Here is a 25,008-nt window from a genome sequence, read left to right as displayed (position 1 = left end):
GGGAGTCGGTGAACAACAGAGGTTACTCTTCAGGGGCTGAGACCCTGAGCACAAGTCTGTGGGCCCAGGACTTCATGGTCTCGACTCCCAAGATAGCCTACTGCGGCACATTCCAGCTCTTTCTAGAAAGAAAGTTAAGTGGGAATGTGCCTGAGCCATCCTCTCCTGCAGAAACCTTGGGCTCCCCACAGTAGCACGGCAGGATCCTCACAGGTCCACTGCTTATTCTAATTGTGTCTGAAAATAGGACTGAAGAGGAACCAGAGGGAAACAATCCTAACTTACACTCACTTAAAATGTTCTGTGAGGGGCGCCTGGGTGGCGCAGTTAAGTGTCCGACTCTTGGTTTCAGCTCAGGTCGTGATCACAGGGTCTTGGGATCAAGCACCACATTGGGCTCCCCCACAGAGTCTGCTTGAGATTCTCTTTCTCCTCCCTGTGCCCCTCCTCCTAATGCGCGCGCTCTCTCTCTCTCTCTCTCTCTAATAGATAAATGCATCTTTAAAAAAAAGAAAAAGTTCTACAAAAGACCACCTGGCAAGCAAGGCCTGGGGACAAGGTATCGATGAAAAAGGGGAAGGCAAAAGTCAATATTATCTTCACCAGGATCTGGTGAAGGATCAGTCGGCCCACGGAGACCATTCAGCAGAATAAAGGAGGAGAGGCCACGGAAGCCCTGCCCCCACCGTGTCACAGGTAGCCCAGCCTGCTCCTCAGTCAGCCACCAGGAGCAAAGGGCAGTCCCCAGTATGCCAGCTTCAGCTTCTCCACTGCACTCCCAGAGGCGGAGCTCCCAGCCCAGCCCTGGCACCAGATCCCCCTCCTTCCATCAGGCAAGTCCATCAGAACTTCCGCTACAGAAAAATCTAGAAAGCCTCTCTCTAGAGGAGCAGCTGCTGCCGCCGCCGTTTCTGCTCCTCGTGGCAGGAGAGGCCGCAGCCTCCCAGACAAGGGAGCCCATTTTCCATATTTCATCCGCAAGTCCATTACGCAGAGTTAAGTGGCTGGGAATAAACACCCATCATTACCCTGCACTAAACGATGTTTGTTAGTACAGAAGGTGACAGAAATCTCTATCATGCTGACGAGCTATTAATACTGCATTACACACACAGGCTTCGGGTTCCCCACCATAGCGGTAACCAGTTTCAGCAGCCTCTCTTCCAGAAAAGGCAATCTCCATGGCTGACCAGCCCATAAAAGGAGGAGGAGGCAAGCTGCTCACACCCTTCTGCTGAAGGAACCACAGGTTCCAACAGACGGGGCACAGGCCACAGATCCAGCGGCTCCGGCTTTGGTGATCCGTGTCTTGTAGCCTGGTATGGAAATGCATCAGGCAGTTGCCCCGGGGAAAGACAATGAGGCTGGGACCCCCAAACAGCAGCCATGTGACCAGAGAGGAGCCAGGAAGGTGGTAAAGTCCTCCACTCCATGCCAGGGCCCTTTGCTGAGTGTCTGCCATGTTGTGAGGAATCAGTGAACGCATGCCGACTGGCCGGGGAACAAAGGAAAAAAGAGAGTCTGAGGAAACCAACAGAGATGGGTTAGACCACCTCATGAGACCAAGGCGCTATGAAGAAGATCCCAGAACAGAGCTGCCAGATCAGCCCAGGAAGATGAGGGACAAATCTGGGGAAGCAGCATGAAGACGTGACCAGCCAAGAGGGGCTAAAAGTTAAATACACACCTACGGTTCAAATCTACAGAGACTTGCGTGGAAAACGGAACCCCTCCTTGCAAGACATGTGTCCAAACACAAGGGAAACAAAAGCAAAAATGAACTCTTGGGACTTCATCAAGGTAAAAAGCTTCTGCACAGCAAAGGAAACAGTCAACAAAACCAAAAGACAACCAACAGAATGGGAAAAGATATTTGTAAATAACATACAAGATAAAGGGCTAGTATCCAAAATCTGTAAAGAACTTATCAAACTCAGCACCCAAGAAACAAATAATCCAATCAAGAAATTTGCAGGGGACTTGCATGGCTCAGTGGGGTAAAGCCTCTGCCTTCAGCTCAGGTCATGTTGCCAGGGTCCTGGGATTGGGCCCCAAATCGGGCTCTCCACTCAGCAGGGAGCCTGCTTCCTCCTCTCTCTCTGCCTGCCCCTCTGCCTACTTGTGATCTCTATTTGTCAAATAAATAAATAAAATCTAAAAGAAAGAAAGAAAGAAAGAAAGACAGACAGACAAAGATATGTGCAGAAGACATGAACAGACATTTCTGCAAGACGACATCCAGATGGCCAACAGACCAGAAAAAATGCTCCACATCACTTGGCACCAGGGAAATACAAATCAAAACCACAATGAGATACCACCCTATACCAGTCAAAATGGCTAAAATTAACAAATCAGGAAATGACAGATGTTGGCGAGGATGCAGAGAAAGAGGAACCCTCCTACATTGTTGGGAATGCAAGCTGGTGCATCCACTGTGGAAACAGTATGGAGATTCCTCAAAAAGTTGAAAATAAAACTATCCTATGACCCAGCAATCACACTACTGGGTATCTACCTCAAAGGTATAAATGCAGTGATCCAAAGGGGCATATGCACCCCACAGTAGCCAAATTGTGGAAAGAGCCCAGATGTCCATCAACAGATAAATGGATAAAGAAGATGTAGTACATATATATAATGGAATATTATGCGGCCATCAAAAAGAAACCATTTGCAACGATATGGATGGAACTAGAGGGTATTATACTAAGCAAAATCAATCAATCAGAGAAAAACAATTATCACATGATCTCACTCATACATCGAATTTAGGAAACAAAACAGAGGATCACAGGGGAAGACAGGGAAAAATAAAACAAAGTGAAATCAGAGAGGGAGACAAACCATAAGAGACTCTTAATCCTAAGAAACAAACTGAGGGTTGCTGAAGTGAGGGGGATGGGGGATGGGGTAACTGGGGGATGGACATTGAAGAGGGCACGTGATGTCATTAGCACGGAGTGTTACAGAAGGACTGATGAATCACTGACCTTTACCTCTGAAACTAACATACTATATGTTAATTAATTGCATCTATTTGTTTAATATTTTATTCACTTATTTGACAGACAGAGATCACAAGTCGGCAGAGAGGCAGGCAGACAGAGAGAGAGGGGGAAGCAGGCTCCCCGCTGAGCTGAGAGCCCGATGTGGGACTCGATCCCACAGAACCTTTAACCTACTAAGCCACCCAGGTGCCCCAATTAATTGCATTTAAATTTAAAAAATTTAAATTTAAAAAAAATCTGATAAACAGACCAAAAGCCAACTAACCAGCCAAAAGTGGAACCAGTGTGAGAGGCCTGAAGTGTAGGGCTGGCTTGACAGTGACCCATATGGAAAGAGAAGGCGTTCACAAGGCTTCAGGGAAACCAAAACAGAAAGGGAATCAGAGGCTGGAAAGGTGATGGCAACCAGCGCTGGGGTTGACGTCACAGTAAACACTCCTGTCAGTCAACCGAGGGGCTGGTTTTGCAGGGAACATGGTTGACGGGCCTCTGACCAGTGGCAAGTGAGAGGGGAAGTAGGCTCACTATTCACCTTTGTGAATATCCAGCAAGAATTATATTGTCATCAATTGCTGGTATAGTTCAGAGCACAAGAGAAGGTACACACACACACACACTCAAATGCACTCCAGGAAACACGCTAAGAACGCAGGCATGCACGGACAAGATCCAGAAGAGCCTCGGAGGGAGCTGACTCGTGGAGGCCAGTCTCCTATGAAATGAACAGAACTCAGAACGGCCCCTTTGCAAGCCAGTCTGGCAGTCTCTCCCAAAGCCGAGCAGACTCCTACCATATAATCCAGCAACCGCGCACACCCAGGTGTCCACGCAAAACCTGCACACCTATGCTTATCGGAGCTTTACTTGTCATCGTCCGAAAGAGGAAGCAACAGAGATGGGTTGAGTGTGTGCCTCCAAGGAGAGACCTGTTGAAGTTCTAATCCCCAGTACCTTAGAATGTGACCTTATTTGGAAACAGAGTCAATATCCATGTAATAATAAGTCAAGTCAAGATGAGGTCATATTGAAATGGGGGTGGGGGTGGTTAAACCAAAAGGCCAGGTGTGCACGTGCGGACGGAGGAAAGAGGACTGGAGTGGCATGGTGACAAGGGACACTGGAAATGCCACCAGCAGCTAAATAAGGGCGAGGAAGGGCTCCCCTCCAGGTTTTGAAGGCATTGTGCCCCCTGACAACTCCTTACTCTAGACTTCTAGGCTCTTGAACTGTAAGACAACACATTTCTGTTGTTCGAAGCCCCCCAGTTCGGGGTACTTTGTCCCAGCAGCCCCAGGAAGCTCACGCCATCCTCCAGCGGGAGAACAGGTAAGTGGCTGCAGGACACCCATACGACAGAGCGACACACTGTGGGAGGAAGCAATAAAGCTGTCAAGCCATGAAAACATGGAAGAACCGCAAATGCCCATTACCAAGTGAAAGAAGCCAATCAGAAAAGGATTCCAACCGTAGGACACCCAGGAAAGGCCTGGCTGTTAGAGACAATAAGAGACCAATGGCAGAGAACCAGGTGGGCCGCAGAGGGTCTGGAAGGCCACTGAGACCGTTCTACTCAACACTGTGATGGTGGGGACACCACCTGCTTTTGTCAGAACCAACTACACGACCCCAAGAGTGAGCCCTACTGTGATTCACAGACTTCGGTTGGCTAGAATATGTCATCAGTGGTAACGAATGCACCACACCAATGGGAGATGGTGACAACAGGTGACGGAAGTGGGGCGGTTGAGTGGCAACTCTCTGTGCATAAGCTTCAATGAGCCTCAGTCTTCTACCAGTAGAATGGGAACAGCAGCCTCTTCCTCAGGGAGGGGGTGCAAGGTCCCCTGAACAAAAGATGCATGACACCAGCCTCATGCTGGGTCCAGAGGAGGCTGCTGAGGTAGATCAGCAACCGTGCCTTCTGTCCATGCCTTCTCTAGAAAGCCCACGCCACAAAGATACACTCGCCAGGTTTCATTCGGCACACGGCGCTAGCTGCCATGTCCTTGGCCCCTAGGCCCAGGCTATATCGTCCACAGGGAACAGAAGAACTGTGCGTGAGAGCTACTTCTTGGAATATATTCAAAGTCAAGTTTGCAAAACAGAACACACATTCTTGAGAAGTGACAGGATGACCTAAGATTTGATTCAAAGTCATTCGCGACATTTACTCTAGACCAGGGGTTCCCAGGGGGAAAGGGTCACTTTGCCACAGCCTGGGCCTAGGAATAAGTTGGAAATGAGCCAGACACTGAACAATGACTAGGGGCAGAGAGGAAGAAAGGAAGAAAGGGGTGTGGGGGCCTAGCCAAGAGAAGAGACAGGGCCTTTCAAGCAGGAATGACTCAAGAGCAGCAGCTGGTGTGGGATCGACATTCTGGAAAGAAGCCGCCAGGGGTAGAGGCTGGGGAAATCACGGGCAGAAAGGTGGAGGGGGACAACCCTAGGCTCCGTGAGCGGTCTCCAGGGAAGGGGGGGGGGTTGCCGTCTGCATCTTGGAGAACAGCTACCGTTGGCAGCAAGTCCCTGAGGGTAGGGACCGTGAGTGCCCTGTTCTCCATTGTTTCCAAAGCCTGAAGGAAGGCTTCCCACAAACCCTCAATAAATATGAACTGAACAGATGAAAAGGAGGAAAGTCAGCTCAGCGAGAGAGGTTTGGATGCTGACGATGGGGACTGAGGGGAGTGTGATCGGATTTGCAAAGAGATCAAGGCTGGTGAAGTCAGGGTTCCTGGGGAAGCGGAGAGACACACGGAGCTGCAAAACAAGGACCCTAAAGAGGTCTGGGGGTGACGGCAAGGAGAGCAAGCAGGTGCTCTCTGCAGGGGAAGAGAGAGGCAGGCAGGGCTGGCCAGGGCGGGGAGAGGTCCCTGGGCACCGGCCCACCCACGGGGAGAGGAAGAGATCCGAGGGATGGAGGGTGGGGGAGGGCTAGCTCTGGGAAGGTGACAATGTGCGAAGTAGGCAGGTGCCCTGACCGGGGCACAGAGGAAGAGAGGGAGGGAGGACACAGGGTGACTCCCCAGATGGCCTCTGCTGTCTCAACCCAGAGGCAAAAGGTCTTTTGAGAATGGGTTTGGGAAAGGGAATGAACAGGGAACTCTGGGCAGGAAGCAGAGCCAAAGCGCCTTCCAGCTGGCCTGCGGGAAAGAGCCAGAGCCTGACTCCTCAGACGGCAGCCGGAGACCGAGCCGAGGGCTGTCACAGGGGTTACCACGGTAACCAAGGCCCCATGTTGCTACAAAAACACCTCCTGACTTCTCCCCACGGACCCCTCCAGGCCAGCCCTGTGGTGTCGCATTCTGTAGGACCTAGCCCCAAATCGGCTGGGTGACCAGGAGGCCGGGATCCATTTCCTGACGTTGTTGAGAACCAGCGGGCTTTCAGCAAACAACGAGGGGGCCTCGTTAGGCACGAGATTCCATACCTACCCCCCCACTGGGAGCTTTTTCAAGCCCTCTGATAAGGGACGGAACGAGGGGCTCTCCAGACTTCCCTGCAGGCCTGACACGCTCTGAGAAATGCTACGGACCAGATGGAAAGCAGACGGGGGGAAAGGAGAGGCATCCTGATCACTGCGGTCGCAAAGGTCCCACCATTTATGATGAACACATGCTGAAGAAAGCAAAGTGCTTTCGTGCTCCGTGCATCACGGGGAGACTCAGGGAAATGCTGTCTCAAGTCAGGTGGCATGATGTCCCTGCCATTGCTTCCCACGCTGCACATTTTCACAAGGGATGCAGAAGGGAATCAGACGGGTGAGTCCCCGGGGGGCCTACAGTATGAGCGCTTCTCCCCGAATCCTGTTTCTCGCCCTTTCCCCAAAGGCGCGAGCCCAGACTTGCCTGCAGAGTCGAGTGCTCTCCACTTCCTTATCTGCCCCAGTGCCTGTGGCTTTAATTATTTATGATAGTGTCTCATCACACTCGCTGTGTCTGAGTCACTCGGTTCTCTCAGCCTAGGAAGCCTTTGTAATCAGAGACGGGCAGTGGCTTAGCTGGCAAGTCTCAGCTGAGGGGCAGGGCCAGCGCATCAACCAGGGACTCAGAGAGGCAGGGCTGGCCAGACCCAGGGACAAGGCTCCTGTGCACGGTTGTTGCCACAGATGTTTTCAGGAAATAATTAGGAGCCATCCGCTGTCTACTGAGCAGACAAAATGTCCTGCTTCCCTGAAAAGGACACTTTCCCTAATATCAGAGGGTTTTAACAAGCTGGAGTCGCTCGTGATTCCCCTCGGGTGACGTACTGTTTGCTCTCTCATGCCGGCGGGTCCTCCCTCACCAATAAACCTGCTTCCCCTCCGTCTCCACTGACCCCTTCTTGTTCATGTGCAAGCACTGCCTGGCTCCTTCAGACGTCCACTTCAAATTGCAAACCCAGGGATTAGGAAGGAAGGCTTTTTCTCTGCACGGTTTTGTAGGGCCGGAGCTCCTTGGCTTCGGCGGGGATCCTGACATTAAGAGACACTCAGATCCCTCGACTCTCTCCAGGGCTCACACTTATTCTGATGGCCCAGAGGAACCTTTCTTCTCACGTGCAAGAATCACCCCCATTCACAGCCACGGAGAAGCTGGTATCCGGAACTCACGCGAGCACAGACACCCAGAGACGCTACACCAGGAGCTCAGAACTTCCCCTAAAGGGTATATCGCCCGTCCTAATTATTCACGGATTCTGGATTTACAGATTCGCCTCCTCGCTAAAACTTACACGTAACCCCCAAACCAGGACTCCCGGCAACTATGGCCCCTGATAAACGTGAAAGCAGTGGGGAGAAACGGGAGTGACCCGACAGACACGTTCCCGTGGGATGCTCTGCCTTCTTGTTTCTGCTCTCATAACCAGTGCTCCTTTTGTCGTCTGTTTGGGGCCATTTTTTTTGCGTAGTTGAGCCACTTGTGGGTGATTTCATTGTTTAATATGGCCCCAGCAGAGTGCTGAAGGGCCACCTAGCATTCCTGTGAGCAAGAAGGCTGGAGTGGGTGGGCCTTAAGGAGCAAACGGGTGTGTTTGAGAGGATCGGTGTGTTAGATAAGCTTTGTTCAGGCCTAAGTCATCGTGCCGCTGACCCTGAGTTCGATGTTAATGAACCAACAGTATCTATTAAATAAGGCATCTTCCAACAGACGCACACATGAAACAGGTTATATATTGACTCATTGATAACAATGTGGTGACCAGACATTCGCAGGAGCCTAACCCTGTATGTCCCCTAGGAGCAATGGCTCGGCGTCCCCTAATTCAGCATTTGTGGTGACTTTATTGGAACATAACTACTGTGAATAACCAGAATCGATTATGCGCTATTGAGAGCAATGTCTCGCTCTCTGTTCAAATGCCAGTGTCATTACAGAAACTCGGCATCACTAGCTCTAGACCAAGCCCGGATCCCATGCTCCCATCACAGAAAAGTTTTCCTGCCAGCCACAGGAGAACCTGTCTACCCAAGGTGAACCTGACGTGAGGCAAGGCCTTTAGCCAGAGCGGAACTGTTCTAAGCACTAAGCTCTCCACTATTTCCACAGGGGGTGGGGGTGGGGTCCAATAAACACTGAGACCAATTCCGAAGGATACCCAGGGCGGGGAGGCACACGATTGTGACTCGAGCCCCGGCCCTCCCACTGTGGCCATCCCCTCACTAAAAATCAGAACCAGAAAAACAGAAGCAAAGGTCGGTGTGAGCGCCGGATGCCCCCTCGGCTGTGAGATGGACCCAGCGGGAGCAGAGAGTTCAGAGAGCTACGGGGCGGCCCGAGTACAGAGCGCTCAGCCAGAGCAAGAGAAAGACCCAGGATGCTTCTTCCTCAGCCGAGACCCTGGAGCACCAGAGAGAAGAAGAGAAGCGATGGCAGAAGCCAGGGGACAGGGAAGAGGAACTCGCAGCCTCCCAGAATCTCAGCTTTCCTGTCTGTGAGAGGAGGCCTTCGCCTCGCCCTCCCCTTCTCAGTCCCCAAGGGCCTCCGTAATCTCTCCTGAACTAGCTGACCACGTCTCGAGGGCAGGAGCAGGGGAGGGTGGGCACTGGGGCTGCTAGGCTTACATGGAAGCTGGGACACGGCAAAGGGACCACCTGCTGAATGGAAGGTCCGAGCCACGGAGGCTCCGGAAATGAGGAGAGGCCCTGGGAGCCAGGAGAGGCCCGAGCGGAGCTCCGCAGAAACCCAAGGACAGGGACTGGAACGAACTGCAGGCGAGAAGCGAGGAGGAAACCGGGGCCCTGAATCCTCTGATCTGAGGGAGATGTCTGCAGAGGGAGGTGAGGCGTCCTGGCAGTGGGGCCATGAGGGGGTTCTCAGAGAGAGCACTGGAGGGGCAGCTAGAGAGATGTTTCCATTCCAATGGGACTCCCCACCCTTCATTCCCTTCCCTTCTCCTGGAGGTTTGTGGTGGTGGTGGTGGGGGGGGGTCTGGTGACCTCAGGGCCTATTATCTGGACAGAGTCAGGTTACATTGCCTAAATGCAGAGGCCAGGTCCATGGAGAAGACCAGCCTTGTCTGTGTCCCCTGCCATACTGGGAGCACCTCTCCACATGGGGCTGGGCCTCCTGCATCCAGGCTGCTCCCTGCCCTGAACCCTCTCTGCCCAGGGGACTCTGCGCCAGTGGAGACCCTTTACTCAGGCTATTTTTCAAGTTCTGAGACAAACAGGGAGGGTCTCTTAAGAGAGTGGGAGGTTAGCAGGTGGTAGGTCACCTCAGAAGGTTCCAGAACCCCAGCTACGTGGTCTACTGCCATGCCACCCTCCCCCGCCCTCCCCCGGAAGGGACAACGCTCTACTCCAGTACTCACACGTGTCTGGCTTGTGGCAGTTGTGTCCCTGACGGAAGTACTGGGGATTCTCAATGACCGGGATACGGGTCATGCCGATGACCACCGTGTCCGGCCCGGCGTCCAACGAGGAGGGCGTGGTGATGCCATGGTTGATGTGGTGCAGCGGGCTGGCTGAGTCCTCCTCGCCACTGATGACAGCCACAGGCCCTGCGCACACCAAGAGAGACACGGGACATCAGGGAAGTCACATCTGGTCAGTGCCCAATCCTGCCCACTATTTCTGCCACCACAGCTCCAGAAGAGTGAAATCCACGAGGAGTTTGCCCTGAATGTTCTGGAATCCCCATTCAAAGAGCCACCCCTCATTCTCCTTCTTGAGAGAGAGAAACGTCTGCCCCACCACAACAGCTGCAAAAGCGTGTGTCAAAATGACTGTGCCGTGAATTATTTTCACTTCCCCTAAATCCAAATTAGTTCAAAATAATGCAAATTTTAAATGAGTTTTTTGCTTATGTAGCAACAACGGGATAAAAAAAAAATGTACATAGCAGTAATTTGCACCCTGTCCCTCCTCCCTTCAGGAGCTTTAGCAACTGTGACGGTGGGTCCCTCCCCCCATTTCTCATTCGGTTGGTCTGCGGACTGGGGAGGCACGTGGGCATCAGGATTTACAGAACACCCACGTGAGTTCCATGCACAGCCAGGATCTAGAACCTCTAATTAGGGGTCTGGAGTGCCTCAATTAGCCTTTCCAGAGTGGCCCTCAGATTTCTATAGGAACGTATCCAGCTTTCACGGGACTCTGCTGTGGCCTCTCCCGGTCCACAGGGAGCTAAGTCCAGTACTGGCTCTGGATCAAACCCGAGCCAGCTTTCAAAGCGACACAAATTCAGCTGCATCACCGTTAGCCTTCCTGCAATGGGGTCAGCTGCCCGCTCTCGAAAGATCCACGCTACCCCAGGGGTTCCAAGGAACATCATTCATATCTTCTTCAAACCCAACCCCACCATGTTCCAATCCAAAGAAGAAACCGAGGGACTCAGGTTATTTACAAACACAAGTTGGCGAAGATAATTGCCACAGTCTTGGCAGAGCAAGGATTCTGTCTCATGGGGCGATTCTCCCACACCTACAAATAAAACTGACGTCAAGGCCATCGGCTGTGACAGTGGCTTCCTGCAGCTGGTGTTTGAAATTGCTGCTTTGCAAGACACATGGTCCCAAGAAAAAGTGCCCGCTGTGAGTTGGCTCTGTGGCTTGCACGACACTTCTGCTGTAGAAGTCCATGACATGGGGAGGATACTTCCCATAGGATAGCGAGGTAAAGCACCAATGAGGCAGAACTAAAAAGAAGACTAGTAAATGCGAACGGAGGACCCTGAATTCCACTCCATCGGCACAAACAGGCTTATTCCCATGCACAACAAATGCCTGATGGGTTTTGGAGACCACGTGGGAAAGGATCAACACATGGCAATAATCACTCCTCCTGCAAACACCTTGTAAACTCTGAGAAACTTCGTTGGGATTCCAATGAAACACTGAAAGCAGGGCATGGGTTTCTCCCCTTCCTCTCTCCCCAGATGACTCTAAAATATAAAGAAATACTGGTGCACCAAGAGCAAGAAGAGGGGAGACAAGAAGAATTAAGGTATTTCAATGTTTTGGAAGATGAAAACTAAAAAGATGTAAGCTTGCTTACAGAAGGGCTATGGTGGGAATATTTAGAGAAAATCAGTTCTGCTGGGTCTTGCAGGTGTTGAATGGAAAGGGTAACCCAGAAGGCTGGATCGGGGCTCAGGGCTGGAACAAAGTACCCGAGCCATGACCTTGGCCCCAGCCCACCAGTCTAGTGGTTTCTTCCTGGAGAAAATTAAATGGTAAGTCCGAGGGAAAGGGCTGGTTCCCTTCTTCCTGCTCCTAGAAGACAGAAACACCAAGAGTACCCATGCTTTTCACTGACCCTATTCCCAGTCTCCATCCCTGAAGGAGATTCAAAGGTTGCGTCTCTGCAGGAACTAAGTGCCTCAAAAAAATCACCTAGATGTTGGGGCACTTGGCTGGCTCCTTTGGTTAAGCCTGACTGTTGATTTTGGCTCAGGTCATGATCTCAGGGTCATTAGATCAAGCCCTGCATCAGGCTCCATGCTCAGTGGGGAGTCTGCTTAACATTCTCTCCTTCTCCCTCTGCCCTCCCCCGGCAGGCTCGCTCACTCACTCTCTCTCTCTCTCTCTCTAAGATAAATAAATCTTGGGGGGAAAAAAAAGTACCCAGATGTTGACATCTGGCGATCTCCCAGTGAAATCATTCTTAGTCTATGATCCTGCCATAGTGAAGGCTAATAGTTGATAAGACCCACCTATGTGCCTGAAGTACTTTCTGGAACTCAGTTCCTAAATATGAGAGAACAGTCCAGGACACCTCAGATACTTCAGTGAAGCTTCAACATGAAAGAGAAAGTGCCAGACAGACAGACAACAGGGCAACGCAAGGAGCAAAAGACCTTTTTTTTTCCAAATCACCAATATCCCCTGAGGGACAAATGAAGATGTCACAGTCATAAAACAAGATATTTAAAACATAAACAATTCAAAGGGCAGAAAGGGTCCTTGAGAATTGCGACCCATGGAATTGGAAAGTCAAAGAGGAGTGGAAGATAAAGCCGAGGAAACTCTTCAGAAAGTCAAACGAGATAGGAAGAGGAGGTCAATCAGAAAGAAAAGAGAAGAAAATGAAAGACACTATCCAGAGATTCGATACCTGACTGAAAGAAAGGTGGCGGGGTAGGGAGAGGGAGAAAGGGAAGCAGAGGGACTAGAAAAGATGGAAGGGAGGATTAAAAATTAGGGAAAGATTTCTCTAAATGACCTGTCCACTCCGTTTCAAGCATAATTAATAAGTGCACATACACGTCGGTCCCCACATGGGCACACACACACACACAGGCACACACGCACACACATATATCAAGGCACAAAATTCTAAAACGTCAGAACCCCGAGAATAAAGAGAAGATGCTAAAAGCTTATAGGAGGGGGTGATGGGTCCTATTTCAAATGGAACAGAAACCAAAAAGACAATGCAATTCTCCGTAACAACCCACTGTCACTGCACTGAGCAATGCCTAAAAAGATTTACTCATTTATTTGAGAGAGGAAGAGAGAGAGCCGGGGGAGGAAAGAGGAGAGAATCCCCAGCAGACCCCCCACTGAGCTCAGAGCCCAACACGAGACTCCACCTTAGGGCTCTGGGATCCTGACCTGAGCTGAAATCAAGATTTGGATGTTCAACTGACTGGGCCACCTGGGTGCCCCAATTCCTTCAAATTTTTGATGGACAAATTTTCAGCCTAGAATTCTACCCCTAAAAGTTTCTTCATTGGATGCCTAGGAGGCTCCATCGGTGAAGCCTCTGCCTTCAGCTCAGGTCATGATCCCGGGGTCCTGGGATGGAGCCCTGCATGGGGCTCCCTGCTGGGTGGGGAGTCTGCTTCTCCCTCTGTCCCTCCCTGAGACTCTCAGTGCTTGTGCTTGTGCGCATGCTGACAGATAAATAAATAAAATCTATAAAAAAATAAACGAAAGAGTCTTCATTCACCCATTGTAAGGGCAGAAGACAGACACTTGGAGGTCTACAGACACTCACCTCCCAGTTCCTGGGAAGCAGCAGGAGGGGAGGTTTTAGCAAAACACAGGGGCAAACGGGGCAGAGAGGGAGTGTGAGAGTCAGTTCCAAAGGACAGAAGCCCCCGCCCCTCACCCAGGTCTGTTCTCAGCCCTATGGGATGTGCGTCGTTATAGCAACATGGCAGCTGGACACAAGAGCCAGGAGTTTGGAGGAGACAGAAACCATGGGACTTGAGCCTTTTACGAAAAGCTGTTTCTTTGAATCTGTGTCTCGGGGAGTCATTGGACAGCGAGTGGTCCACACAAAGTTCCAAAGCCTGTGATCTAAAACAGTCTCTGCTTTCTCAACATAATTCTAGGATCTGAAAGGACCAGGTAAGAGCCACAGGGAGGAGAAGGGGCCCTGCTGCCGGCTCCCAAGCCACAGGAAGGGACAGGGTCACCCAGGAAGACTTCATAGAAATAAATGAATAAAGCAGACTTCGAAGCCCTGGGAAACCTAATACTGAGAATGCGCGTGGAGGAAGGCGGGCCCGGAAAGGAGCGTGAGAGGAGCCAGAAAAGCAGAAGAGAATCAGAAAACGACACTGACTTAGAAGTCAACGGAAGAGGACACCTAGAAGTTCAAGTACATCCTCTACTAAGGCCAAGGAGGATGAAGAAAGAAAATAGGCCACTGTCCTGGTCAACGAGAAGCTGGCCTTTCGAAGAGCAGGTCCCAGAGGGGCGTGGCGGGAGGAAAGCATGCAACTACAGCAGGTAGAGCAGGGGGCTGTCACCCTTTTTTTCACTGAGTCGCCATTTTTACTGAGTGCTTTCCGTGCATCAGGCTCTGTAAACGCAGCATCTCTAACTTTAGAATGTCTCTGTGAGGCTGGTACCTTTACTCTCCCCGTTTGGCAGATGGGGGCACTGAGGCACAGAGCAGCAACCTGCCCAAGGACACACAGTGCAAAGTGGGACTCAAGGAGGTGGGTGCTTGCTGGGCTGCAAACCTCGCCTGCCCCCCGGGCCTGAGCCCGTCCTGGGGACACGGCATGTCCTCGCAAGGGCAGACCATGGAGGAACGAGCATGTGTTCACAGGGACACTTGGCCAATTCTGGTACCTTATCCTCCACGTGAGCAGCTGCCTTCGACTGCGGGTCCCCAAGACCCTATTTAAAGAGGTTGCTCTTGATCCGCGCGAACAGCAACCAGAGTGAACACCTCATCAGACGCACACAGATAGATTGCAGATAATTCATCATGAGCTCTGCATCCCAGAGCGGCCGAGTGCCGGCGTTCAGCTGCACCCACATCAAAGAGAGCACAGTGCCGCCAGACCGCTGTCCACTCCCCTGCCCTCTTACTCACCTCTGCTCCTCCAAGAACCACATGCCTTAAAACCAAAGCCACTAAAGAGTGCAGAGACCCCTCACTTCCCAGAACCTGAGACCCTTAGAGCTATGCCCACGTCCAGCAGGGGTCCCAGCATGTTTGCGGCTGGCGCTGGGGTGAGACAAGTCCTCTGGGGACAGGGCTGCTCTGGGGATGGCAGGATATGTGGCCTCACCGGCCCTGGGTGTTCAAAGGCAGCCTCAGGCTCCTCCATGCTCCTCGGGGGCTGGGGGGCGGGGAGACAGAAGGGAGCTCTCTGTACCTTCCATCCAATTTTGCTGGGAACCAAAAACTGCTCAGAAAAATAAAGTCTAACAACAACAACAACACAAAAAAAATTGTTTAAATAATTGTTAAAAAAGCTAGTCTCCCCACCCAGGACCCAACATATTTGCAAATACCCCCTGGGGTGACAGTAGTGTCCCGGGCTGAGGTCCGTTGAATGGGGCACCATGTTACACCCTAGGAACGAGTTTCTCTTTCCAGCTCTGGCCAGGTTTCAGGCCTCAGGGGAAAACCCACAGCCCTGGGGGCCCTGGGAGGAAGATGCACTCCTTCTCACCTTAATAACCCTAGAGAAGAATTTATTAAGCTGCAAAGAAAAACGAATAACGTAGGAGAGATCTCATCTGTCCAGAGAGTTTCTCATCCTGAAACCACCAAGGCCTAAGGCAGGTCAGGAGGAGGAGTCAGGCTTGTTGTCTTCTGAGCTCCCAACACACACACACACACACACACACACACACACACACACACAGATACATGCGCACGTGCGTGTGCACATACACACATTATTTTATTACGCAGCACTAATAAACAAAAAGGAAAAAAGAGATGTGCAAGGCTTGCTGGTCAGTTCAAACTTTTGAGAGGAAACCAGGAGGCAGTGTAGGTCTGCTCAGACATCTCCATCACAGGACTCTCTTCCCAGATCAGTGCTTTTTTTTTTTCTTTCTTTCAGACCTAGCATGGGTTTCGTTCTTTCAACTATACTATAATTGAACCACTGGACAATTAGAAAAAGCTCGAGGGCCCTAGCAGGTGTCTTGCCCAGCAGAATGGTCCAAACCATCTTTAAAGAGTCTCTTCTCTTTCCCTCTCTGCTCTTGCAGTAGGGGAAGGGGGGGGGGCGCTGAAATGGAATGGCTTAGCTTTTCCCAAGTGGTTGATTCCAATGTGGGATCAAGTGTCCCCAGAGACCGAGGGTCTCTGATGAAAACACGAGATGTGACTTTACTGCATTGGAGTGGGATCTGACCCAGGTGGGTGGAGGTCCTATGGCAGGGGTCTGGGGGATGCAACTGGCCATGAGGTCTATAAGAAAAAGGTGTCCTGAAGAAGCTTGTGGTGAGTCAGTGTTCTTGGTGGACAAAGAGGAGTGCATGTGTACATTGTCCAAAATGAGTGAGGGAAAAGCAGCCATCTCCCTGGCAAGGCATTATCACATCAACACTGCCCCTTTCCTCAGGGGCAATGCTTCTTTGGAATTACTTCTCCAACATCCACCAACACCCCAAATTTCAAAGCATTAACAATTCTCAGAAATGTATCCCTCCAAGAAAATCCAGTCACTAGGTTGACATGATGGCTTTACTCAAACAGGTTGTAGACATAGTTCTTCTCTGATTTCCAAAGAAATGACTCAGAGTCCCGAGAACATAATCCTAATAATTATTATCTTCTCATCTGACCTGCAAAATATACTTTTATTCCCATCTGACCAACTAGGAAACTGATCCTCAAATAAGTTTAATTCATTTTCCAAAAATCACCAAGGTAGGAGATGATGGAAGCTTTATATGGATCTATGTCTGTCCATCTCCAAAGTTCTCACTCTTCCCACTCAAGTACCCATTTCTCAATACTATTGCTGACATGAGGTTTGTTTGTTTGTTTGTTTTAAAGATTTTATTTGAGAGAGAGACAGAGCATGAATGGGGCAGAGGGAGAGGGAGAAGCAGACTTCCCACTGAGCAGGGAGCTGCATGTAAGGCTTGATACCAGGACCCCGAGATCATGATCTGAGCTGAAGGTAAATGCTTAACTGACTGAGGCACCCAGGTGCCCCAACATTAAGAATTTTTTTACAAGCCAAACCGGATAACGTAAGGCCATATAAAGAAGCCAGGACCTCTGAGCCAAGGCATCTAGGAATAGACCACCAAATATTTTCAAGGCAGTACCAAGCCATATAAGATAACTTCGGGTAGTCAAGGCCAAATTTACGGCTAAATCATAAAATCCTGGGGCCAGAACTTATCCATTTCTACATTCCCTCATGTGTCTTTTTTTTTTTTTTAAAGATTTTATTTATTTGACAGAGAGAAATCACAAGTAGATGGAGAGGCAGGCAGAGAGAGAGGGGGAAGCAGGCTCCCTGATGAGCAGAGCCCGATGCAGGACTCGATCCCAGGACCCTGAGATCATGACCTGAGCCGAAGGCAGCGGCTTAACCCACTGAGCTACCCAGGCGCCCTCCCTCATGTGTCTTTGTATGTGCTCCCAAGGTGGGTGGCAATTTCACCTACAAATTGAGAAAACCCTCTTAGGAACTGTGATTGGTATGACCTCTGTCTACCAAGTATTTCTTGGCACTGCTAGGATGGCAGTTTTCTACACCCCTTCAAGTTATGCAAGGCCCCATCACTCTCCTCGGCCAATGAGAAGTGAGCAGAAGCAGTCTGCATCATTTCCAAATAAGTTTAATTTATTTTCCAAAATCCAGTGTGTGACCTGCTGCCTTCTCTTTTCCCTGCCTTGACAACTGTGGAAGTAGGAGGCCTAGCCTCAGGAAGCTTCTGTCCCTGAGTGAGGCCAACACGGGAGCAGGTGCACCCATGGCATAAGTGAGAGATACAGTCCTGTCATTTCAATCACTGAGATCGGCAGTGGTGCTGTTTGTTAGCACAGAGTAACCTCGTCCATGCTGACTAATACAGGAATGAAACCATCCCCACATTGAACAACATTACTTTAATGTTTTCCTTCACACCGTTTTCAACAAATCTTTACAAATGTGCCCTATGCAAAACAAAGGAGGCATCTTTCATCCTCAGTGATGTAATTCATTTTAAAATGTCTCTGCCCAGCACTCTGTCCCAAAATTGAGCTCTAATCTAATCTAACCTAATCTTGTTCCACATAGAGCCAGACCATGACCTCCAGTGTGGAAAGAGACTCTCCCCCCTCAACCCGAGATTGGACTTGGGAAGTAAAAGAAAACAACCCTGGACTGGGTCTCATGTTTTTAATGTGTCAGAATGAAGCAAACAAGCCAACCTTTGGATTAAGAAAATGATTTTTTAAAAACCTCAACCTTTTCCTACTGATAAAAATCAAATATTGATGTGTCCCTGGTGGGTGAGAGCTTCACATCAACAAATCTGGGAGCAGGAACTCATAAAATGGAATAAGGTGAAAGCACGACAAACACAATTAAAAATCCAGCCACGCTCAGAGAGGGATTCCATTTACTGTCTCATAAAAAGAGCCTAGTCCTCAGAGGCAAACAAAAGAAAATCAATTTCTTTAATTTTTATTGGCAGACGCGGGACCGAGGCCAAGTGAACATGGGCTGTGCCCAGGAGCATTCCTGGGGACAAGTCACCAGCTGTCTGTTTCTCGACCAGCTCCTGGGGTCCTTTCCCTTTGATGTCTCCCCCAGCTTCCAGAGTGAGGTTACCATCACGACTCCCCGGGCTTGTGGGCTTCCCAAGATGCCATGTCCTCCTCATTTATCTGTGTCCATCCCTGAATCAGCTCTATTCTCTGGCTTGAAATCTCTCCTGGCCTCTTACAGAAACCAAAGGCACTGTTCATGCCTCACGGGATCCACAGCTCGGGGGTACCACTTGGTGATTGAAAATGATGCCGCCTGATCAAGCAGCCCAAGGCCACCCATTTAAGGAAAGGGAAGGGAAGGCAGGACTGGTGCTCTGAACTCAGGGCTTCCCTTACCTCGGTTAATCATCACGGCAACCCCGAGGGTCCATCCTGCCATCCCAGTAATGCAGTGGAGGAGACTGAAGTCCCAGGTTTCGTCATTCGCCCAAGGTCACCCAGTTAATAAATGGTAGACAGACCCACTGCTATCTGACTTCCGAGTCTGGGCTCACTTCACGGAGCCATGCTGCCTGACCTCGAGCGTTGCTTCTCTGACACTGACACAAGATATCATGAATCAAGCACAACCTCCTTCCCACTTGCCGATCTTTATTCCCTTGAGACTCCTCTGTAGGAAGCCTGCCTTCATTTAGGAGTGAAGTTCATAACATCTCCAGAGAACTTTAGACCCAGAACCTATGCACCAGGTTGTAGCTGAAAGGGGCAAGTCCTACGTAGGAATGCAGAGGAAGGAGAAAGGCAGGTAGCGAGGGGCCTAAGAACAAGAGAATACGGATCCAAGAGGGAAGACGAATGTCATCGGCTTTCTCCAAGGACTCTTTACACATACGGTCGTTCAGATACCCTACGCACAAACAGGAAGTGGGAAATTACCTTCCAGCTGCACCTAAGACAAGTGGAATACAAAAGCCTGGTGCTTTGGTCCAGGGCCCCATAAAAGCTTGCAGCTCAAGTCTCCACATTCCTCAGTTCGTCTTCAGCCACTGCACTGGGACGGGTCAGCGTCACCCCAAAATGGAGGCACTTATTTCCCTCAAAGAATTACCCATAGCTTTTACCCCAACCCCGTGGGAACTTCTGGCAAATGAAAGGAGGCCTCACAGGTCATGAGTATGCTGTCCTGGGGGCCGCCATGTTGGGTCACTGATGACTCCGTATCCTTCACCCACCCACTCACATCACTAACGGAACTGTTCTGCATAACCTGCACCATGTTATTTCAACACGATGACCAAGAGAATCACAGGCCAGATTCATGTGAGCTAAAGCCCCAAAGCCCCTGATTTTACCGAGTTCACAAATGGAAAACCCAGTACCTAAAACCCCATTGGCTGACCTGCGGATGAAAGGTCAAGGGAAACTGAGGCCCTGTAGACATGGCTGATCGGGGGCGTCCCAGGAAGAAAGGCCTCCCGCAGGTACACGGGGCTCACACACTGCTTTGCAGGCAGTAGCTCACCCGGGGTACGTCTGACGGAAACCCCCCTCAGAGTACTTCCGAGTACATGTGGCGTGATGCTATAGCGACTTGTCACCTGTAGGAAACACTGCTTCCTTCTCCAGCTAAGGCCTGTTGAGCATTTAATGACCACCAGGCCCCAGGCTGGGCTTTGTGTCCAGATGACCTCACTCAGTGCTCACAGTGCTCAGCGAGGTGGGGCCTGTAGTTAGAGTCGGAGCAGTGAGGTGGTCTGCTCATGGCATGCAGCTAGTGAGGACAACGTCGTGATTCTAGGTGGACCCGGAGGTCTCCAGAGTCCCTATTCTTAATCAACCCCCGCCTGCGTCATGACACGGGATCACGGGGCCTCAGATCCGCCAGGTCTACAATGCAAACACTTTGGAACTACAAGGCCCTGAAATCCAAGATGCTGAAATGTCCCCTGAACATATAGATGGAGAGAAACCATGAAAGGGCAACTTTTTCCGGGCCACTCTGAGACTGTGAACTCATTCCTAAGACCTGAGAATCCTGTGTTCATAGCCAGCTCAGCCTGGCCCATCACCTTATGCCAGACAAAGAAGATATTTCTCTCATTATTAGAAAATGTTCACTGGGAAGATATAAGGCCTCCTGGCAGCCTCATGGGGGGAGCGAAATGAGATCATAGACCCTTTTAGAAGAGGAGACCCATGACAGATGTTAACTAGACGTACTGTGGTGATCATTTCACAGTGTATACAAATATCCAATCACTATGTTGTACACCAGAAACTAACACAATGTTATGTGTCAATTATGCATGAATAAAAAAAAAAAAAAAGTATGGGAGGACCCCATGATTTGGGGCATTAAAACCCATAATCTAACAGCAATAGATACCCCTCATTTCCGCATGATGCATTGTCACTCAAAAGGCAATTTCCTCTCCATGAACTCAATCACCACAGCAACCCAATGAGATGCTCAAAATAGGGGCTACATCCCCCTTTTCACACATGAGGAAACGGAGACTCGGGGTTGTTAAACTGACCTGCCTCAGATTCAGGGGAGAGCTGTGACTTGAATCCAGCTCTTCTGATCCCTAAGCCAGTGCTCGTTTGAGTCCATATCAAACTTACTTCCTCTAGAAAAGTCAAGGGTGGTTCTCCTTCTGGGAGTAAGACCCAAAAATGGCATTTCTGAGAGCAGTGAGGACTCCCCACCAAATGGATCTCTGTGGAAGGTGTCTGGGGATTTCATGAGTTTGGCTATGAACCCCTTAGCTAAGATTAAAAACTGACAAGGAGTGACTTTTAAGCCACAGGGCTACCATGCATGATGGAGCCAGATAAAGGAAAAGTGTGCCTCGGGAAAGGCCGTGCAAGGCCAAAGTCAGCCTCATGAATGCCCAGAAAAAACTGTCCCACAGAATGCAGATTCTTGCCACTGCCCCTGGCAGGGATGACAGGACTGTCAAGACGGGTCTGGGTTTCTCTGCAGTCTCTAGATGAGAAAGCAGGGTTCAATGGTGGTGCCCGCAGAGTCTGGCAAAGTTCAACATCACCTCAAGGCCCCACATCATGTATTACCACGGGCCCCGCCCTCACAGAACTGATGGGTTGTTGAGGAGTGCATCCCGGCCTTTCTGTGGTCTCTCACCTATGGTTCACTGGACCAGCAGGTGGCACCTGCCTACCTTGGTTGAACATCACCCAGGCCCAGCTCTCTGTCAAGGCCAGCATTGCCTCCAATGGCACTGTACATCCAGTTCTCAGAGTCCTGTCACAAGAGCCCTCCACCTTTCATCCATGGCAAGGGTCTCTCCGTGGATGAGTCACAGAGTGGTCTTATGAAATTTCACCTTAGAACTTAGTTTTGCCACTAGCCTGTTATCATTTTCATCAGAAACACCATGTCCTTCGAAAACTATGACAAAACCATATCTGTATTTGACCCCCACGTTTCAACTTGTCCTGTTGTTAGATGGTCCTGGGGTCAACACTGATCTGTCTGCTTGCTCCTCCCAATTCAATTCCTCAGCTGGCCCTGAAGTCTCTAGATTATGTCAAGAAATCTATCCTATGTATCTTTGATGTTCTTTAAGGCCCTAATAAAACTCCTTGAATATAGCAGGTGGTTGGAAAACAGGTGCTGTCCAAGGGCTCTCCCAGGTACCAGTAGGCACTGACTCCCAAAGCGTATCAGGGTCCTTTAGCTGCTGTAACAAAATACCACAGGCTCAGTGGCTTGAAATAATGGAAATTCAATCTCTGATGGTTCTGGAGGCAAGAAGTCTGAGATCCAGGTGTCAGTATGGCCATGCTCCCTCTGAGACTCTGAGCAGAATGTTTCTTTGCCTCATCTTAGCTTCCATTGGTGGTCATCAGCCCTTGGACACTCACCGGCTTATGGATGCATCACACTCCCAGTCCTGTGGCCACCTTCTATGTGTGTGTGTTTGTCTGTCTCTGAGTCTCTCTTTTTTATAAGGCCACCAATCAACTTGAATTAAAGCCCAACCACTCTAGTATCACATCTTAATGGACATCATAATCATACCTGTGAAGACTATTTCCAAACCAGATCACACGCACAGGTATTAGGGGTTAAGATTTCAACATACCTTTCTGCAGGACACAGTTCAACCCACAACCGAAGTCTCCCACCTGTCTCATTCCAAACCCTAGGAGGAGAGGGCATTGTAACGATGGTGAAAAAACTGGTTCTGGGGTGAACTGGGAATGCACTCCATGGGCATTTAACCTTCCCACAGCAACTTCCCGATGACAGTAGCACTAAGCCCATTCCAAAATCCTCAAAGGTGACCCTAACATTCTCATTCCTCATTCAGGCCACATCTTCCAAATCAGCCTCCCCACACACAAGCTCAGCAAACTGCTTCATGTGCTGGGCTGTCAGCTAGAGACTAGGGAGGGAGAGGACGACACATCTCCAGCCATGAAGAGGTCGCCAGGCCTATAGATAGGACATGCAATAAACCAAGAAAGATGAGCAAGGAGCATGTTACAGGTGCACCCAGGGCAGGACGACTGTGCAAGGGAGACACTGAGACAGGGCAGGAGAGAGAGAGAGAGAGAGAGGAAGGCAGCCTGAGAAGGACCCTCACCCAGCAAACTCTCTAGGTCCATCACCTTTCATCCCTGCAAACAGTCCTTTCTCCAACCCCGAGGACTTGCCTTCCCTCCTGCCCCATGACACTCTCTCTGCTTACATTCTGGCCATCACCTCCAAGGCACCTTGAACCTTGGCCGCTGCTTCTTCTCCCCACACACCTGGGCCGCAGTTGGGCAAGGCCCTCCGCAGCCCCTATTAATCTTTGGCTCACTCATCCCTTTCACAGACAAGCTGTAAAAGTGATATAAGCATTTCATTCGAACAGAGCTACAGCAGGAACAGAGGAAGGGGCAGAAGGCCGATTGATTTCCAGCATGGGAAAGTATAAATACAATACCAAAATCAATCAAAATAACACCGTATCAACTCTGTGATCTCCTCCCTTATATGGCACGCTTTATGGACTGTGATACCTGTTCCTATTTGCACACCTGTCCCCAGGTGGGGACAGGAGCTCCACTGGTCAGGCCAGCACTCAGAGACCTATGTTCTCTGAGGATCCCCTTGAGTCACAGAGGGCAGAGCAAGGATGTCACAGGCACGTGTCCCACCAGGCACGTGTCCCGCCATCACACGCGTATTGGAGATCCTGTGTGTGTTCACACAGATGTGCTCTGAGGGAGGATACACGTGAGCTCAGACATAAAGCAACACCAGTCTGTTGTTCCTTGATCGGGCGTGTAAGGAGACTCACTGGTCCGCACTTATCTATAATTTCACTCCTTCTCCATATCACCAAACTCTTTCCATGGGTGATATACATAATGTACTTAAGTGTAAGGCATGGAGGAGATTAAACACTCAAACCCAATACTCTACCAAGGGGCAGTGAGGCAGACGGAGATGAGAGAGACGCTAATAGTAGAGAGTTTAAGTCATTTATTTTCCTGAAGGTGGACACATGGGCTAGATTGGTACAAAGGAAAATAAAACCCCAAGACTTAAACCACCTAATCTCAAAATGCACAGTCTTCTTCAACTTTGAGACTTCCTGAAGTCGCTTTTCACATACTATTCTTGCACTGACTTTCAGATGAAGTAAAATATTAAACCTACGAATTCATAAGAACTTCTCATTTTCATCATCAAAAGCCAGTTTCCTCATGAATCCATTAACCTAAAGGAGATTCAAGGAAGGAACTAAAACTTGTCAAAGGACCTCTTGGTTGAGCTCATGTATGTTAGTTTGGAATTATTAAAAGAAGGGTGACTGAGCATCCTGATTTTCCTAGGGCCGCTCTTGTATGCGCTTGGGTGTGGTTCTTCTAGCGCCCCCTTTGCTTTGGGTGAGGAATGACACCACCACCCTAATGAATGGTAACTTGGGCCTCCTGGCTGTGGAAGTAAGACGGTGGGGAAAAGATAGTCATGGGCAGAATGGATTGCCCTTTGGGACTCCAGACACCAGGCGGCAATACCACAAGTAGACAGTGAACCCCTCTATGCAGCATGCTTCCATAATTTTCTAAATTCCCCAGGAAGCAATCTTGGGACGTGCTGGCACGTGTCTTCCAAATACCCACATACGAGGTTCTCCTTCTTGAGGAGCCAAGAAACACTGCTTGGTGCTAATGACGATTCAGCCACTGATTTTTCATTCCCTCCTCTCCCTCTCCTCCCTTCTCCCTCTCTCCTTCCTCGGGGTACAGGTCAATCAATCTTGGGCCATCTTGATCTACTTGGAAAGCTTAACTGCCATGAAGCTAAACCACTTGTCCTCTGGCTCCAATCTCTTAGAGAAATTAGTGCCAATGGAAGTGTCAGTATCAATTTCATAATGTTATTGGATGAAGGCAAGGCTGGGCCAAGTCCCATATTCCTGACGGGCTATCAAGGTGATGAGGATTATGGGTAAGGAGACAGACAGCTCTGACAGGAAAGGCAATGACTCAAGATCAATTAGACTGACAAGACTATCTTTAAGCCATATCACTTAATGCTGACACGGGTATGTTTCCCACAGAGACTTGGAATACTGGATGCAGAGTGTTCCTGGTGTCTCCAGGGGTAACTAGAGAGCCTGGAGGCCAGCAAAGCAG

General features: G+C 50.0%; 1 protein-coding gene across 5 annotated transcripts in view; it reads right to left on the bottom strand.

Annotated features, from left to right (window-relative positions):
• NTRK3 (neurotrophic receptor tyrosine kinase 3) overlaps positions 1 to 25,008 on the bottom strand; it is a 381,172-nt gene that overhangs the window by 151,074 nt on the left and 205,090 nt on the right. For all 5 annotated transcript variants that reach the window (XM_059180038.1, XM_059180039.1, XM_059180040.1 and 2 more), the window contains one exon: positions 9,801 to 9,989. In XM_059180038.1, coding sequence (XP_059036021.1) covers positions 9,801 to 9,989 — 189 coding nt within the window. The remainder of the gene's footprint in view (positions 1 to 9,800; positions 9,990 to 25,008) is intronic.

The sequence above is a fragment of the Mustela lutreola genome, chromosome 7 (genome assembly GCF_030435805.1).
Source record: "Mustela lutreola isolate mMusLut2 chromosome 7, mMusLut2.pri, whole genome shotgun sequence".
In the NCBI taxonomy this organism is placed as follows: domain Eukaryota; kingdom Metazoa; phylum Chordata; class Mammalia; order Carnivora; family Mustelidae; genus Mustela; species Mustela lutreola.
Note: the sequence above shows the minus strand (reverse complement) of the source record. Positions and strands in the feature narration are given on the sequence as shown.